This window comes from Eleutherodactylus coqui, chromosome 3 (assembly GCF_035609145.1).
Source record: "Eleutherodactylus coqui strain aEleCoq1 chromosome 3, aEleCoq1.hap1, whole genome shotgun sequence".
NCBI lineage: Eukaryota > Metazoa > Chordata > Amphibia > Anura > Eleutherodactylidae > Eleutherodactylus > Eleutherodactylus coqui.
Genome location: NC_089839.1, coordinates 126,879,710 through 126,900,238, shown reverse-complemented (window position 1 = coordinate 126,900,238; position 20,529 = coordinate 126,879,710). Strand labels below are relative to the sequence as shown.

Below are 20,529 nucleotides of genomic sequence, written 5' to 3'. Positions count from 1 at the left end.
CCTTAACTGTCTTTTTTCCAGGGTAAATTTTCCAGACACAGATTAGATATTAGAAAAAACTTTCTAACAGTGAGGGTGATCAATGAGTGGAACAGGTTATCATGGGAGGTGGTGAGTTCTCCTTCAATGAAAGTGTTCAAATAAAGGCTCGACAAATATCTGTCTAGGATGATTTAGTGAATCCTGCACTGAGCAGGGGGTTGAACCTGATGACCCTGGAGGTTCCTTTCAACTCTACCATTCTATGATTCTATTTCTCTACTAATATTGAAATTACATCGTCTGCATCGCCTCGTTAACATTATACGACCAACTTTTGTATATTGTGGAAACTGCCAGACAATCTCAGAAGAGTGCTAAACATTTGACTTGTACCTCTTATTTTCTGGCATGGGGTGACGTTGGCATGCACCATGCTCTGCAACATACACAGAGGCTACATTTCCCTAAATGCATAAAACAGACTTTTACAATGAAGAAATGGGTAGAAATCAGAAAAGGGCCTGAAATGTACTCAGCATTTCGAATAACGAACTCTTCACCTTGTAGGTTTGGTTAGTCCTTGGTCTGCTCTGCCCCTGATCCAAGGCATCATCTGTGCTGCTTCTCTTCAGAGTGCCAATGGTGACATCTGGCACGTTTCTTAAATCTAAAATATAAAAACAAATCTCATTAACTACTTAAGTGACACATTTTTATTTTTTTTTACGGGTTAATTCTATGAATGGACTGAGCGCTGCCTGTGATTGGCTGAGCGCAATGACCAATCACAGGCAGCGCTCAGCTGTCACTCAAGGAATGTCTGAGGTCTGCCTGCATTTGGCAGAGCACTCAGCCAAACAGAGACAGCGCTTTCAGCCGGCGGGGATTTTTAAATTCCCACCAGCTGAAAGATCTTCAGTGCAGAGACGGGGAGACACGCGGCAAGACCCACCGGACCCTGACAGCGGCGGACAGGTGAGTATACATGTTTTTTTTATTTTTGAAGGAATCCTTTGCTACTGTTACAGCAGTGGCAGCGTATAACGATCATCGCCCATTGATTTCAATGTGGCCCAAGCCGCTATCGCGCGTCGTTAGGCATGCGTCGGAAACCAGTTTAAAATTTTTCTTCCGAACACATGCCTGTCGACGGAGTCAAGCAAGGGGTTAATGCAAGTAGTGGCTTCCACCTGGCACCCAGGATGATAGCCTCAAACTCTACATCAATATCCTCATTCTGATGGAATAGACAACTCGAGGTTGTCACAGATGTCACCCAGACGCCGGTCAGGGAAGTTCTGTATCAAGAGATCACTTGGATAAGTCAGACGCTACTAGTACTGTGTAAAGGTTTTAGGTCGGGCTTACACGAGCGTGTTGTATAGCACAGCGTTTCATAGCTTTGTGAGCCGGCATATCGCTGCATATAGCAGAATTGTTTCCCTGTGCACGACAGCATATCTCATGCACGTATCTCACGCATACTGTCATGCACAGGCTTCCTAGTTTCATTTTTTTCTGTAAATTTCCCGCTCCGTCGCTTCGCACCGTTGCATATAGTCGCCGCACATATGCAATGTAATTGAGTATGTACAGCATTTATTACGCGTCCATAGGGAACAAAAGGGCACTATCACTGGAATATGCAGTAAAATAGAACACACTGCGTTCTTTTTTACACTCTATTATACACAATGGAAAAACTGCTAATGTGAATGGGTCAATGAAAACGCTGGGGAACACAATTTTTAGTGACTGAGATGTTAGAACTTTCATGGAGTATTTTGGGGTCAGAGATCCTAAATAATGACATTAGTTTTTCTCCATCAGGTCTGCTTATCAAGATATGACATATATGTCCATATAAATGTATCCATATACACATATTGTATTATACATGTAATGACTGTCAATCAGAAGCTGAAGGTACAAAGATAAATCCCAAGAAGCCTAGAACACGAATAAAACAAAAATTTTCCTCATTGAGATATCGATTAAACTACATTTTTGTGATTTCCGGCGATGAGAAAGCGTTCAAACTACTAAAGCAGGAAGGCAGTGAAGAAGCGCTAAAATCGTGCAGGGAAAAAAAACAAATTATGCAAAGATATGATCAAAATTGCCAAAGAGGAGGCAGAAAGACTGATCGCCAAAGAGAACAAAAACAACCCGAAACTATTTTTCAATTATATTAACAGCAAAAGGATTTGCAGGGAGAACACTGGCCCTTTAACAAATAATGCAGGGGAAATCATTGAAGATGATGGAGGGAAGGCAAATCTATTAAACAGTTTCTTTTCAAGAGTATTCACAAACGAAAAGGAAATGCCACACGCGATGCAGGGGAATAAAATGAACCCCTCACAAAATATGTCATACCTAACGCAAGAGGAAGTGCGGAAGCGATTAAAGAAGACTAAAATTGACAAATCACCAGGCCCAGATGGAATACACCCAAGGATACTAATGGAACTAAGTAACGAGATAGCTAGGCTGCTATATCTAATATTTCTAGACACTATCAAGACCGGGGTTGTACCATTGGATTGGCGCATTGCCAACATGGTTCCAATTTACAAAAAGGGGAGCAAAAGTGAGCCTGGTAACTACAGGCCAGTAAGTCTCACTTCCATAACGGGAAAACTTTTCGAGGGGATTCTGAGAGACGCCACCGATGAGTACCTCAAGGAGAACAAGGGAATAGCTTCTCACCAGCATGGATTCATGAAGGGTCGCTCATGTCAGACAAATCTGATCAGTTTCTACGATGAAGTAAGCTCTAAGCTGGACCTGGGAGAATCTAGTGATCTCGTATATCTGGACTTCTCTAAAGCCTTTGACACCGTGCCACATAATAGGCTAATATACAAAATGAGGCAGCTCGGATTGGGTGAAATCGTGTGTAATTGGGTAAAGAATTGGCTCAATGATAGAAAGCAGAGGGTGGTAATAAATGGTTCGTACTCTGATTGGACCACAGTCACTAGTGGGGTGCCACAAGGTTCAGTATTAGGCCCCATTCTGTTCAATATATTTATCAGCGACCTGATAGAGGGACTGCAGAGCAAAATATCAATATTTGCAGATGACACAAAATTATACAATATAATTAATGCAACGGAGGACAATGTGCAGCTACAAACGGACCTAGATAAACTGGGGGCTTGGGCAGAAAAATGGCAAATGAAGTTCAATATTGAAAAATGTAAGATTATGCACATGGGCAGCAAAAACGGATATCACCAATATACACTTAATGGGGTACCGCTAGGGAAAAGTGATATGGAAAAGGACCTGGGGGTACTAGTGGATAGTAGACTAAACTGGAGTAACCAATGCCAGTCAGCTGCTGCAAAAGGCAAATAAAGTCTTGGGGTGTATTAAAAGAGGTATAGGGGCGAGGGATGAGAACATTATCCTTCCATTATACAAGGCACTAGTCAGACCCCACATGGAATACTGCGCACAGTTCTGGTCACCGGTGCTCAGGAAAGATGCTACAGTACTGGAGGGGGTTCAAAGAAGAGCAACTAAACTGATACATGGAATGAAGGGACTGGAATACCCAGAGAGGCTATCCAAATTGGGATTATTTACTCTAGAAAAAAGACGGCTAAGGGGTGATCAAATAACCATGTATAAGTACATGAGGGGACAATACAAGGATCTCTCCCATGATCTGTTTATACCCAGGACTAAGACGGTAACAAGAGGGCATCCGCTACGTTTAGAGGAAAGCAGGTTTCATCACCAACATAGAAAGGGATTCTTTACTGTAAGAGCAGTTAGACTGTGGAACTCTCTGCCGGAGGAAGTGGTGATGGCAAAAGTGAGGAGTTTAAAAGGGGACTTGATGTCTTTCTGGAGAGGAAGGATATTATAGGTTATAAATCTTAGGTTAATTGTTAATCCGGGTATACAGGCAGGTAGGAACTATTAGGGGTTGATCCAGGGAACAGTCTGATTGCCATTAGGGAGTCGGGAAGGAATTTTTTCCCCAAAAGGGCTAATTGGCTTCTGCTCCTGGGGTTTTTTTGCCTTCCTCTGGATCAACACAGGAGGATAGACAGGCTGGACTAGATGGACATTGTCTTCATTCGGCCTAACAAACTATGTTACTATGAGACGTTCCTGAACATTTGCACTAGATGTTTTACCAGTAGTTGGCCATCTATATGTGTATCCCATCATCCACAGTCCTGTTCTTCTATGGTTCTTATTTCCTGGTGAAATCGTTCACACTGTTCATCACTTACATCACTAAGACAATCTGAAAATCAAGCCAGAATGACTGCGGTCCTGCAATCTGTTGCTTATGTGTTCAGGAACAGAAGTGAGCGTATTCTTCACAAGTTGACCGGAGTTAGCGGCCTTATAGCTCCCAAGGAAATGCTTTCGAACCATACAAAACAACGACCACGTACGCGCCTCAGCGTTGCCCACTGAATCTTGGGAATGCTGGTCTTTCAAGAGTTCCCGGATTTGTGGTCCATCGAATTTACCCCCTTTTAGCTTCTCCAAGCTCATTGTAGGAAATGTTCTACATTTGTAGCTGAAACACATTCCATTTCTCTTCAATGTCTTTACACATTGTTTCATCAACCCAAGTTTGATGTACAGTGGTGGCGATACGTACCATGTGTACTACTACTAATAATCTTTATTTGTATAGCGCCAACTTATTCTGCAGCGCTAATAGTAAGCAATAATAGTAAGCAAATGATGGTGAGAACACAAATACAACAAAAATAGACATTGACATTAGGAATATCTCAAAAACTAGAGCTCCTAAAACAAAATAGATGGCATTTTCGGAATTAGCGTCACAAAAAATGGCAAGAATAAGCTCTAAAATTACAGGCACTGTTAAATTTTTTTTGTTCCCTAGTGAAATCAATGTACTTTCGTAGACTCCATTCACCATGTATTATGCTCGTTTGAGCCCGGCATTAGGCAGGTGTGAAAATATGCTGCAAAGTAAGAATGCTTTCAAAAATAGTGAATAGTCTCAATAGTTAATTTTTGTCAGTTAACAAACTGCAAAGCGAATTAACAAAATAAAAGTATTATGCCGTTCCGCTTAGGACACAGAAGGAGCAGGACGTGCCCTGCAGAGCTCCTGCAAACAACGCAGCCCAGAGACACCGGGACCCTCTGAAGACCCAAAAAAAAGCAGCTGTGGGGGACGAACATCTCCCCCACTTGCCAAGCGGAAGATCCACGCACCGAAGAGGCACCTGAAAAACCTCCGGTGAACCCTCCGACCAGAACCACGGGGACCGCGGGCCGAAACGCAGACGCGGGAAGGAGGAAGGTAAAGAGCCACAAACCAGCGAGAGCCTACCTCCTCCGAAAACCTCCGGGAGGACCTGCCAGCCTGCCAACACACGCTGAACGTACCGGGGACCCCCGAAACACCGCGGCCCGACCCGCGCCAAAGACTGCGGTCTAGACTTCCGGCCGCAAAGACCGCGACCATTCTCCGGCTGAAGCACGGGAAGGAAAAAGACCCCGGAGACCCATGGGAAGACACGCGGGACGCCACAAGAGTGGTGAACTTACCGGGAGACCACCGGAGTGCCGGGATCGCGCAGCGGCAGGTAGGAAGTCCCCACACCGCAACCACCCTCCGAATAGTGCCACACGGGGAGAGAGACCCAGGGAGGCACCCGGATGGCCCGGGGGACTAATCCAGAGCCGCGACTCCTCAGAGGGCCGAACAAGGCAGTGCGGCCTAGTGGAGGTAGAAGCCTCGGCCTAAATTTTCGGCGAAGACACCCACGATAAGCCCCGCCCACCACAACTGGCAAGGGGAGGAGCTAAGAGACGCCAACAGAGAGGGGAAACCCCACCCCAACACAGATGCAGAAAAACAAGCCTCAAGGCGCAGGGGGGGAGGGAGAGTGGAGACAGGGAGGAAAGAAGAGGAGAGGGGAGGTGTGGAGGGGAGGAGGAGGGAGGAAGGAAGGAGAGGAAGAAACAAAGACACATAAGAAGCCCAGGTGTCCCTAAACAAGAAAAACAGCGCAACAAAAACAACAATAAAAAGACTGGCTGCAAGACAAGCCAGCGAAACCAAGCAAAAAGCAATGAAAAGTTAAACCACAAAACGAAAAACCACATCCACAAAGGAAAAAATCTGCAGCAAAGCAACTGAACTACTGAGGGCGGGGAGAGGGAAGGAGAGGGGGGAGAAGGAAGAAGAGAAAGAGGGGTGAAAAAGAGAAGAGACGAAAGAAAAGACAAAAATAACTACCAACATACATATACCCGACATAACCGAGAAGTCGTGGAAAACATAAAATATGGACAAATACTTAAATGAACGTAGCGCGAGTATCTCAACAAGAGCAACACGCCAACCAGACACGGACAAAACTAATACAGGAGGAAAACAGAAGAACAGACCCATCAAAAATATCAAGGAAAAAGAGGGTAAAAATCCGCAACAACCCGCATCCCCCCTAAAGAATACCCCACCCCGAGCCCCAAACAAGCCAGAGAATGACATCGAAACAATGGACCTCTTCCCTCCACAAAACTCCGAAACAACAACAGACAACAACACGGTAATGACACAAGCGACAATGGTGGCACAAGAGGTCTCCAAACTACTTATCCCACTATTTGACAGCAGACTAGAGATGCTACACAAATCCATAAATTCAGCGCTGTCACAAATCACAGACAATACACAACGACTGACAAAATTGGAGACAAAGACCCAGAACACAGAACAAACCATCGCAACCTTAGAAGCAGCGCTACAAAGAAATAGATCAGAAACCGAAATGCTACGAGAAAAAAATCGATGACCTGGAGAACAGACATCGACGCAATAACCTGCGCTTCGTGGGAATTCCGGAATCAATAACAAATAACCAGCTGATAACATATTTAACAACCGACCTCCCACGAGCCCTTCAACTGGACATATCTAACGACCCTCTAACAATAGAAAGAGCCCATCGCATTGGCCCAAACGGAGACGGACGCAACAACAAAGCTCGACCTCGCCCAGTAATAGCCAAATATATGCATTGGGCAACAAAAGAAGCAATATTACAGGCCTACAGAAAACAAGGAAACCCAACAATCCAAGGAGCCAAGATCCTTATGTTGCAGGACTTTTCCGTAGCAGTATCGCAAAAGCGCAAGTTATTCACCCCAATATGCCAAACTCTACACGAGCAGAATATCCGCTTCCAATTACTGTACCCAGCAAAACTTCGGGCAACAGGTCCTTAATATTCAACACACCGGAAGAAGCAAGACGGCATCTACAAATGGAAGAGAATGAAGAACAGGGACAAGACTGATAAAAAGAAAGAACCCCGTCCCCTTCTTCCACGATAACCCTGCCCCAAAGGACGTAGATGTGGTGACGTCAATGCAAAAGAAACAAAAGAAAATTATGTTAAATGTTATAATGTTTTATTTTATGTTTTTAACTCTGACCTGCTTGACTTCCAGAAAAAGATTCAAAAGGGAGATCGGAGGGCCCCGCCGACACGGCACGACCACCACCCAGTTGCATCCGCGGCTCGCTGGGACCGAAGGACGCAACAAAGATAAAGAGGCAAACAAAATGGTAAATAAGACCAAAAAAACTACATCACAATGCCTACAGACATAGAGACAACAGAATATCAAACACCCAAAACACTACAAATATTATCCTGGAATGTAGATGGACTAAATACGCCCATAAAACGGAAAAAAGTAATCACACATCTAAAACGACATAAACCAGACATTATATACCAACAGGAAACACACTGGAAAAAGGAAGGGAAAGGCGAACTGAGAGCTCCATGGATAGAGGCATGCTACACAGCATCACACACATCGGCATCCTGAGGGGTAGCTATCCTAATCAGAAAAAATATACCACACATAATAAAACAAACCATAGCCGATCCACAGGGAAGATATCTAATACTAAGAATCAGCATAGACTCACAAACATACAGTCTGGTAAACATTTACGCCCCCAACACAGAACAAACAGCTTTCTACACTATGCTGATAGAGAAACTACAACCATACATGGACGACCGAATAATCCTAGGGGGAGACTTTAATAGCGTACAGGACGACTCGCTGGACAGAACAGGGCCAACTACACAACCAACCTCAACAACGCATGCATTACTAACATTGATAGATCAACTCCGCTTGTGTGACCCATGGCGAATCTCCAACCCCACCAGCAGGGAATACACATGCTGTTCCAACGCCCATCACTCCTTCTCACGAATAGATTTCTTCCTGATTTCAAACAACATATTTGACCACCACCATAAATCCATAATCCACCCAATATCTCTGTGACCATGCACCAATCACAACAAAACTACAGATAGTTGCCCCCCGAAAAATGTCAAGGCTGTGGCGCTTCCCCTCATTCTTAAAAGAATCAGAAGACTTCAGGGAATATCTAAAACTACATTGGAACAACTATGTAGACGACAACAGAGAACATATAGACAACACAGCGCTATTCTGGCAAGCCTCAAAGGCAGTGATGAGGGGTCACATCATAGGCTATGTTTCTCATAGAAAGAAAAAATTTCAAACAGAGTTTGAGACCCTACACGACTCCCTTCTGATAGCACAAAAGGCGCATACAGATCTCCAAGACGAAAACTCGCATCAAATACTCCTTACAGCAAAACACCTACTAAATACATTTGTACACACGCACGCGCATTGGCAAACCCAATTAACAAAAAATAAATACTACAGATGGGGCAACAAAACAGGGAGGTTGTTGGCCAACCTGACAAAACAAAGGCAACCACATAAACCAATATTAACTTTAAAACACGCCAACGGGAAAGAACTAACAACAAAACAAGAAGAGATAACCCAGATACTGTATGAATACTTCGAAGATTTATACAGAGCAGAACCCACTAACATACAAGACATAAATAACCTACTAGAAACCATTAATATGCCAATACTCTCAGAGGAACAGAAGGCACTATTAGACGCTGACATAACGGAGGAGGTGGTCAGGGGGGTAATTACGATGGCGGCAGGAGGCAAAACACCAGGACCAGATGGCTTTTCGACAGAATATTACAAGATGCTATCAGTAGACATAGTGCCAATATTAACACAACTTTACAACGCAATTTACACAAACGACACGCTGGTGGAGGATTTTGGAACCTCCAGAACAATCCTACTCCCCAAACCACATAAAGACCAGACAGACCCACGATCCTACAGACCCATAGCACTCTTAAATTGTGATTATAAATTCCTGTCCAAAATCCTAGCAGACAGGCTACAGCAAATCTTACCGTCCATACTTGACCCATCACAAAAGGGCTTTACACAAGGGCGTAGTGCCCTAAAAAACATTAGAGCCGCCATAGCGGCAACGATCGCAGCACAAAATCCTGAAAGTCCAACAATGATAGATCAATGATAGATTTAAGTCTGTACGCGGAAAAAGCTTTTGATAAAATGGCCTGGCCATTCTTGAACATATTGCTGGGAAAACGAGGGTTTGGACACATTTTTAGGAATTACATTAATGCCACACAAACAAACGCTACCACAACCCTCACAGTCAACGGCCTCAACACACCAAAGATCGACTTATTCAGAGGGGCCCGACAGGGATGCCCCCTCTCACGGCTACTGTTCAACCTGTCAATAGACCCACTACTCAGATTTCTAACACACACAACTCAATTCACAGGGACCTGCTATGGAGAAGCGAAAATAAAGGTAGAGGCGTTTGCAGATGACATCTTAGTAATAGTCAACAATCCCAGAGACACATTAACACCCTTATTGCAAGAAATTGAAAAAATCGGAAAACTCACGGGTTACACCTTAAATCTTGATAAGACAGAAGCCCTACTACTCAGAGGACCAGCCAAACCCCAATGGGCAACCCAATACCCGTTCAAGTGGGAAAAATGCTCAATACAGTACCTGGGGATCCAAATTACAAGAAACCCCTCGGCACTATACAACACCAATGTAGAACCTTATATCAAAAAGTTAGAAACAACATTGAACACCTGAAAAAACTTTGAGGTCTCCTTTTTGGGGAGAATCAGCCTTCTAAAAATGATAGAATTCCCCCGCCTACTATATATTCTACACACATTACCTATATTTCTAAAACAAAAAGATATAAAAAAAATAAACTACCTATACAGAAAGTTCATATGGGGAGGAAAGAGACCGCGCATCGCTTTAACCCCTTAGTGACCAAGCCTGTTTGCGCCTTAATGACCAGGCCAAATTTTGCAAATCTGACATGTGTCACTTTAACATGGAAAAACACCAGAAAGGTTTTGCATATCCAAGCGATTCTGACATTGTTTTTTCGCCACATGTTGTGCTTCATTTAGGCGGAAAAAATAGACCGATAGAAATTGTGTTTATTTATTAAAAGCGCCAAAATTGGGAAAATTTTGAAAAAATCGTCATTTTTTCACATTTCCAACTGCAATATCTTAAATATGTGCAAACATAATATAGAAATTTTTGCTAAGATTTATATTTCCACCCGTTTACTTTATTTTGGGCGCACATTGGAAAAACTTTCGTTTTTTTTTAACTATTTAGGAGACGTACAAATTTAACATTACTTTTTAGCATTTTGAGGAACACTTTGTTTTCCTATACCAAGCCGAGATTGGAAAGGCTCATGAGTGTCAGAATAATAGATACCCCCCCAAATGACCTCATTTTAAAAACTACACCCCTTAATGTATTCACTTAGGGGTGTCATGAGTATTTTGACCCCACAGTTTTTTTTCAGGAATTAATTCAATTTAGAGGAGAAAAAGTAAAATTTCATATTTTTGCAAATCTGTCATTTTAAAGACATATTTTTTTCCTATAGTTTACATGAAAATCAGGATTTACACCCCAAAATGGATACCCCTATTTCTCCCGTGTTCAGAAATATACCCATTGTGGCCCTATTGTTATATCTGAGTCCACAACGGGGCCCAAAATGAAAGGAGTAGTCAGTGTCTTTCAAAACAGAAATTTTGCTTGAAGTCCTTTTAGGCCCCATAGCACACATGTAGAGTTCTTGAGCGCCCAAAACCATAGAAAACCCCCACAAATGACCACATTTTGAAAACTAGACCCCTTAAGGAATTTATCTAGGGGTGTACTGCATATTTTGACCCCACAGTTTTTGAATGAATTCAAACCAAGCAAAAGGAAAAAATTGTGATTTTCGTTTTTTCGGCAATTCTGTAATTTTAAAAACAGCTTTTTTTGTACAGCACACATATGAAGGAAGACTTGCACCCAAAAATGGATACCCCTGTTTGTCCCGTGTTCAGAGACATACCCATTGTGGCCCTAATCTTATGTCTGGATACACAACGGAGCCCAAAATGAAAGGAGCGACCGGTGGCTTTCGGAACACAAATTTTGCTTGAAGTCCTTTTAGGGCCCATTGCCCACTTGCAGAGTTCTTGAGCGCCCAAAACCATAGAGAACCCCCACAAATGACCCCATTTTGAAAACTAGACTCCTTAGCGAATTTATCTAGGGGTGTACTGCGTATTTTGACCCCACAGTTTTTGAATAAATTCAAGCAAAGCAAAAGGAAAAAATTTGGATTTTTGTTTTTTTGGCAATTCTGTCATTTTAAAAACAGCTTTTTTTGTACGGCACACATATGAAGGAAGACTTACACCCCAAAATGGATACCCCTGTTTGTGCTGTTTTCAGAAATATACCCATTGTGGCCCTAATCTTATGTCCGCATGCACAACGGGGCCCAAAATAAAAGGAGTAATCGGTGGCTTTCAGAACATAGATTTTGCTTGAAGTCCTTTTAGGCCCCATTGCCCACTTGTAGAGTTCTTGAGCGCCCAAAGCCATATTGAACCCCCACAAATGACCCCATTTTGAAAACTAGACCCCTTAACGAATTTATCTAGGGATGTACTGCATATTTTGACCCCACAGTTTTTGAATAAATTCAAGCAAAGCAAAAGGAGAAAAATAGGATTTTCATTTTTTGGGCTATTGTGTCAATTTAAAAACAGTTTTTTTTGTACAGCACACATATAAATGAAGGCTTTCACCCCAAAATGGATACCCCTGTTTGTCCCGTGTTCAGAAACATACCCATTGTGGCCCTAATAGACTTACAGGACCCATGGCTAGGCCTACAATGAAAGGAATACCCGTTGGATTTCAGGGTACCACTGAATAAATTTCAGGCCCCATTGCCCACTTATAGAGCCATTGAGCGGCCAAAACTATAAAGAATCCCCTCAAATGACCCCATTTTGAAAACTAGACCCCTTAACGAATTCATCTAGGGGTGTACTGCGTATTTTGACCCCACAGTATTTGAATGAATCTGAGCAAAGCAGAAGGAAAAAGTTACGATTTTCAATTTTTTTGGCAATTTTTTCAATTTAAAAACAGTTTTTTTGTACAGTGCACATAGGAATGAAGACGTTCACCCCAAAATGGATACCCCCGTTTGTCCCGAGTTCAGAAACATACCCATTGTGGCCCTAATCTACTTACAGGACACATGGCAAGGCCTATAAAGGACGGAACACCTGTTGGATTTTAGGGCACAACTGAATAAATTCCAGGCCCCATTGCTTATTTGTACAGAATAAAGATTGACTCCCTAAAAATTCCCCCCCTCCCCCTCCGCACCCTTTTTGGCGTTCGCAAATCTTAGATAAAAGTAAAAATGTGAACTGTGTAGTATTTCCGAAGACAGGGGTAATTACGGAGGCTGGTTGGAATGGGCCCATGGGGCAATAAAACCGGGTATCCCCCCCCCTCCTCTCATGCTTTTTGGGGTTATTTCATGACCTCAGTGGCGGGTATGGGGTGTAAATAGTGGCGTTCCGTGAGTCTCCGTAAGCTTGATGAGGTGCGGCGGTCTCACACAGAAGGCGCTCAACAAGGTGCTCCTGGAACTGCAGGAAGGCGAGCGTTCCCGGGGCTTCTTGTAAAATACGTATCACAGGTAGCGGTCTGAATAACGCCGAGCTCACGCGGGTGCAGGCGGAATCCGCTTGCGGAGGCCCACAGCGGATCCCATCTGTGAGCCCGGCTGTGACCCTGCGCACGGCTGCGTAATGTACTGCGCATAACTGCCTACTCACACAGGCGGTCATGCACAGTACACCTTTTTTTTTGTTTGTATTTCCCGCACCATCGCTTAGCAATGACGGGGGTACCCGCAGTCCGTATACAACGTAGTTGCGTATGGGCTGCGGGTATATCCGCGACCATGGAGCACAATGGGCTCTATGTTGCCGATATCCGCAGTAAAATAGAACCTGCTGCGTTCTCTTTTCTGCGAGTGGATTACGCAATTCCGACCCACTAATGTGAGCGGAATTGTGTAATCCAATGCGATTGATCTGCGTAATACCATGGATCAGAAGCATGCAGAATTCCTATCCGGTCATGTGAGACCGGCCTAAGGTAGATCGCTACCTTTTTACCACGTGACCGGGGACCGCTCAACGAGGCCACCCGTCACTGCTCCAGGCTCTCTGTGACCGTTGGTCGCTGGGAGCAAGGAGATTTTAAGTTTCCTGGGCTCCCTGACTCCTGCGCATGTGTCCGGCTTTTTGCCGGCAATCGCATGTGCAGGATCCTGGAAGGTCCACGGAGGAAGATCGCGTCGGGATTCAAATACGCAGGCCTCCGGTAAAAAGTTTCATCTCCTCTCACCGATCGCATCAGTGAGGGGAGATGAAACTTCAAATTTTTTTTTTTACTTTTACGTGATCGGCATTATTGGATAATGGCGAACACGTGACCAGGAACCGCTCACTGCGGACCCCCATTAAATCTCCATGCTCTTGGCTACGTTTTGTAGCCAGGAGCAGGGAGAATTTAAATTATCCTGGCAATCCACAGCTTTTGCGTATGCGCCCGCCATTTTGGCGACGGGTGCGTGTGCAGAAGCTGTGGTAAGGTCCGCGGATAAATCTGGGGGCCTTAGGTACGTACTTTCATCCTCCCTCACGGATATGATCCATGAGGGGAGATGAAACGTACGCTTTTTAAACTTTTAAAAACTTTTTTTTACTTTTTTTTTTTTTTACTTTTTTACACTTTTGTTTCACTTTACATGATCACTGTCATCCGTTGGATGACAGTGATCATGTCCCCGGTATAATCTCTCTGCTCCTAGCTACACATGGCAGCCAGGAGCAGAGGGATTTTAAATTCCCCGGGGCTCGAGCCCGTCTGTGCACACGCCCGATGTCAATCATCGGGCGCGCATGCGCAGACGGGGATTCGGGTCCCGGGACATTGGGACACCGCTGAGGACTGGGGGTGAGTATTTTCACCTCCCCTCATGGATCCGATCCATGAGGGGAGGTGAAACTGACTTTTTAAAAACTTTTTTTTAACTTTTTCGCGATCGCCGCTAACCATTGGATAACGGCGATCGCGGTACCGGGGACCGCTCACCGCATTCCCCGCTGACATCTCCTGCCTCCCGGCTACCTACAGGAGCCGGGAGCCAGGAGATTTTAAATCTCCCGCGCCGCCGAGCCTTCTGCGCATGCGGCTGATGTAATGCCGCCTGGCGCGCATGCGCAGAAGACCGGCTTCGGGCCCCGGAGTGGCAGGAGAGCGGGGAGCAGCGTGCCGGACATGGGTGAGTAATTTCAGCTGCTCCGATGGATCCGATCCATCAGAGCAGCTGAATCTTTAACTTTTGTGTACTTTTATTTACTTTTTTTGCGATCGGCGCTATCCATTGCATAGCGCCGATCGCAATGCCGGGGGGGTGTCCGAACAGCCCGGGATGACAGCTCCATGCTGTCAGCTACCTGCGGACACCGACAGCATGGAGCTGTCACGTCCACAGCCCGAGGGGCATTATTCTCTGCAGGAAGCATGTTTTTACGTCCTCAGAGAATAGAGCCCACTTCGGGAGGACGTAAAAACACTATGGGCTGGTCGTTAAGTGGTTAAAAACCCTATACAAACACAAAGACAACGGTGGAGTTAACCTGCCCAACATACGAGACTATAACCTAGCAGCACAGGCACGAATCATACACAACTGGATCCATTCTAAATCATACTTCACAAACGAACCATTCGAACAGACAATGGCTGGCAAAATACAACTGCAAAACATTCTCCATTGCACATATAAAGACTTACCAGAGAAGATTAAACATAACCCCCTGATATTAGCAGCTTGGAAGACATGGAATAAACTGAGAAGAGATAGTCAGGCCTCACCCAACATATCCACATATTTGACACTAATAAATAACCCCAAATTCCAGGATGGAAATGGACTCAATAGAAAAAATCATACACAAAGGAGAAAAGCGGATCCTAACATATGAAGAAATGAAACAAAAATACCCTGAACTCCCGATCCCATTATTCTCATACCTACAGGCTAGACACTACATTCAGGGACTCATACCGCAGATACAAGAACCAGACTGGAAACAGGCTGGCAATAATTGGATGACTAAAACCTCGGGACCACGGGGAATGATTTCCAAAATATATAGGGCAATAAGAAACATGAGAGAGCAGGACGACATCGACCCGGGGGTCGGGAGATGGTCGGTGGACAATCCAGACTTTACGCCTACAGTGCTTATGGAATCCCTATCATCAGCCCATAAATATTTGCCATCTGCTAGATTCTCAGAAATGAGACTGCAGATTGTCCACAGATCTTATCTCACCCCAGCTAAGGGATATAACATGGGAATTTACACCACATCAAATTGCTTTAAATGCCAGACACCAAATGCTAACCTATATCACAGTCTGTGGACATGCCCTATGATACAAACTTACTGGACACGAATACACAAAAACAAACTTGACAAACTTCTGCCCACAGGAACCAATATGGGCAATACTAGGATACTTAGATCCCAAGACATACAAGTTCAAGAGGAGTCAGAAAGTTATTACATTTCATAGCAGCAGTGGGACTAAAAGCCATCCTGCAAACATGGACGCAACCAACAAGCCCCCCATTCAGACTATTCTTAGATAAATTAGCATTCCTATTCCAAATGGACTGGGCAGAGAGCTCATTGTTCAAAGAAAAAAAAGGTACAAGCATTTTTTTGAAACTTGGGGAAGTTTCATTCAACTGCTGCCACACAGAGTAAAAGAAAAACTGAGAAGCTGCTTCCAATACACATATTGGTTCCAGGAACAGATAGCGGTAGGTGATGTGCCAGTCTAGGGTGATACACCGGACGTGCCGTGGACGTGCGGGGCCTCCCAAAAGCAAGAAGCTACTTAAAGATCTCCAATCCCATGGTTAAAAAACCAATACACCGGCTGTCAAGACAGGTCAAGAGTAAGGTTTAAAGTTTTTGTGTGTCTCTCCCCCCCGCCATAACCCTATAAATTGCAAAGCTTTTTTTCTTTTTTTTTTCTCTTTCTCCCCCCCTCTCTTGTGTCTACTACACCCCCCTCTTTCCCACCCACATTTTCGTTACCCCCAGCCCCACACATGATGTTTATTTTTTTCAATTTTGAGAAAAAGTTATGAAAAATACAAGTCGGGAACTTTCATGTAAGGGTGCCTACCCACTGGCGTTTTTTTTCCCTGCGAAATTCGCAGCATTTTTTTTCTCCTGGGGTCTATGGGACTTGTAATGTTAAAATCGCGATCATGCAAAATCGCAATTTACCGCGAATCACAGTAAATTGCGATTTTGCGCGATCGCGATTTTAACATTACAAGTCCCATAGACCCCAGGAGAAAAAAAATGCTGCGAATTTCGCAGGGAAAAAAAAACGCCAGTGGGTAGGCACCCTAACTGTGATGAAAAAAACCAAATATTCTCTGTTGTACCCACTGATTGTCCTGAGTTGATAAATAAAAACATATTTAAAAAAAAAAAAAAGGATTATGCCCCTTTTAACCGCACAAGTGCTGACTTCACTGCTAAGGAGAGCTTTTAGACAGACCGGCTTCACCACTTGTTCGCTGGCTTTTGTTCAGCACTTCACCTTCTATGTGAGCAAGGAGCATGTAGACGAAACGACAAGCCCGCGACCAAGCAATGGTTTTTAAGCTGACTGAGAGTCAGCGATAAGAACTTGTGAACAAATAGTGAGTGACCGTCCCGTGTAAATGGCCCATGAATCAGATAAGTATTTGGTGTGATGGATTGCATCTTCACAACAGCATCACTTGTTCTCGGTACGTGTACAGTCAGCGGTTTTGTAGGATTACAGTCAGGTGTGATTAACTAATTATACCAAACGGCTGATAATGTTCATCCATTTCATATGCAGGTTAAAGGTGCCTAACATACATGACTATCAATGGCTGTGTTCACATGATCAGGTTTTATGGGTAGGAATAATACGGCTGTATTCTCAAGGGGCCATTTGGGTAAAAACTGGACCAGATGCTCACAACCACAACCAAAAATAGATTTTCTGCATGGAATCTGGCATTGCCCCAAAATCAAAACACTCTGGACAGAAATTAAATCACTGGTACATGAACTTGCAGGAATTACGATTTAGCCCACAAGCTTATGTATTTCACTCTCTCCCTAGCCAAATAAAAAACACAAATTTGATACACACTATTCTTATAATAGGCAAGAGTAGCATGTTAGCAAATTGGTTGCAGGCCAGTCCCCCGGGAGTGCCAGATATCATGCAGCAACTAAAACACCTTCTAAAAATGGAGAGACTGGAGACAGAAAACGGGCAGAATCCCAAGCATCAAAATTTTTGGGGAAATGATGGGTTTTCATAGAAAGATTCATGGACCAAAATGAGATAATAGAATGCATATGCCCATTTAGTAACACATCCTGGTATCACACTCAAGCAGGAGCGGATAGATTAGGAAGATTAAAAATAACATAAAGCAATATTTTTAAATCATATAGGAGATGAGAAGACAATATTTTCAGGCAATAAACAGAAATTTTTGAATATTGATACGCCATAGCATATAGTAAATTAATAAAAAGAAAAACCAGAGACACAAAGCTATACTCTTAAAATCCACTGTTAGATGTCCATTGTTTGTTTATTTTATTTTGTTCTATGTTGACAATTAAAGCTAATGTGCTATATATATAATTGTTAACCATTGTGATGCAATTATTCAACATGTACATGTGTTCAAGATGTAATTTGATGACACAAATGTTTTTTTCTTGTATCGTAATGTGAGTTGATGATATGTTTTGTTATTGATTATGAAAAAATTGTAAAAAAAAGGTTAAAAAAAAAAACTGCACCAAAAACCGCACAAGTTTTTACCACAGCCGGTAAGAAAAACAGAACTGCATCAAACACAGTGTATGAAAACATGCAGTTTATGGTGTAGGGTTTACTGTGCCCAAACTGCTCATTGAGAATACTGCCTTAGGACCATAAAACCTGCACAGTACGTGCCATTCTTTTTCCATAATCAAGTCCATGAATATTTTTTTTGAGCTTGAACTCTCTCTGTACAGAATATTTCTTCCCTTAGTTTTTAGAAACCTTCAGGAAAATAAAGTGGTTTTACATACATTGTAAAGCCAATAATTTGTCACGGGCTAAACTTTTTATACACGTCTTGAGTAATTCTTGTCTCTCTAGTTTTGATGTTGCTGTAGGTGACGGCATGAATGAGGAAAGCGCCATGGGGGTGCAATTATTATTTGCACAAACTTTGCACTGTGTTGTGCCAATCAGGTGGCTTGCAAACCGCACACAATACAATCCATGCTCCCCGATCATTGTAAAGAGGATCTGATAGAATACATAGACTGAGTCATAAAAGGATAAAAAGCAGAATGAGTAGGAATATGTCACTATCACCCACCAGGCAAGGCATTCATCCACAGGAGGAGGAAAATGCAAAAATCTCTTATTGTTGGGTCATTTAACACATTCCAAACCTACAATTACCGTTCTGCGCTCTCCAATTCACAACATCTGGAACAGTGACAAGTGGATTACCATGAGAAAGGCCGACAAAGAGGCTTACTTGTTCTTCCAAGCTGACGTAGATGTGTGCACAGAAATAACAAGTCTCTTCCAGGTAAGGGCTTTATCACACAGCTTGTACAGACCATGGAGGGAGCTGGATTGTACATGGCGGATACCACTTGGAGGCCCTTTCATACGGAACAATTACACTGTGCAACACAATTTTTATAACCAATAAGCCGCTAGGTGGCTAATAGTAACTTTAGTGCGCTGAATTAAAGTATGATATCCGTTTTTTTCTGCCATGCAAGATTTTCCAGTTATGGGGAATAATGTAATCCAATTGCCGTTGTACTTTATTTTTTGGAAAAATGCCTATACAATTAATTCAGTAGGTTTGCCATTAACCTTGCTTAATAAAAAGTATAACAAAAGTGAATGTGCAACTATTTCACAATTGCTCATACGCACCGCGCGGACTCAACACTATAAGGGTATGTTTATGTACCATATAGGGTAGAAAACACGTGGCGGAAACGCTGCAAATCATCCACCAGTAAGTTGTAATTAAGGAGCTGTGTTTTTACAGGTCATTGGCTAGACTGGGACTATTTTTCTAAATTTAATTACAATATGGCTGAGCGGCACGGATGTCTGAACAACCTAGACAATGTCTGCTGTCTGCGGACAGTTCACAACACAGACACAGCGGAGGAAAATAACATCCTTGGTGTTAGTGCGCCTATCACAAGTATTTTGGAATAACGCTTAGTGACCAAGATAAGAAGTGGTACTGCACATCATCTGTGTGTTATATAACAGTCATCTGACAGGCAAGAGTAGGATGTCATTCACCAATCCGATGGTATGGTGAGAAGAAAGAGACCACCATACTGACTGTTATTTCTGCTTGACAAATACCAAAGGTTTCTCCAGTAAACAGAGAGATAAAATTCTGTATCCAGATATACCTTCTGCAATAAAACCTGTGTCATGGCACAAGACTACTCTTACCACTGGGGAGGGGGGGGGGGTGTCGGGGTCACTATTACTACTGGGGCTACTATAGGGGTCGCTATTGGGGCTCATTCCCATGGAAGTGCATTTCAGTTGTGCAAATGCAATATGTATTTGCCCGCCCAACAATTGCTTATGCCTGCGTTTTTCGCCTGCTCTAGCGTGTTTTTAAGTGCAGAAATACACTGCATATTTGCACATGCAAAAAAGAACCTACATTCATTGAAATGGTGTGCAAATAAGCAGATTTCCTGCATACTGACTGTGTATTTGTGCCCACGCATTCACTTCAATGGCTTATTGCATTGTGTAATACGCCCCAATAAGTTCATGTTGCATATTTTTTCACGCGATTCTCTAACGTGCAAAAATACGCTCACGTGAACGAACATAGAAAGCACTGGGTTCTGTTTACTTTGTATTACGTCATTATGTATTAAATCATTCACTTTTCGTGTATGGTTCATTGCATGCAGCATAAAAATCATTGTTGGCTCGTTCACTAATCGTTTGGTTTAAATACTGATTATTCAGTCATCCTCCTTTATACAGGATTTCTTGTTTCAACAATGTATCTGTCTATATAAACAA

General features: G+C 43.2%; 1 protein-coding gene across 1 annotated transcript in view; it reads right to left on the bottom strand.

Annotated features, from left to right (window-relative positions):
* The window catches only part of TIAM2 (TIAM Rac1 associated GEF 2), a 507,083-nt gene that overhangs the window by 63,633 nt on the left and 422,921 nt on the right, over window positions 1–20,529 (bottom strand). The window contains exon 20 of the mRNA XM_066596062.1: window positions 543–649. Within this exon, the coding sequence (XP_066452159.1) occupies window positions 543–649 (107 nt within the window). The remainder of the gene's footprint in view (window positions 1–542; window positions 650–20,529) is intronic.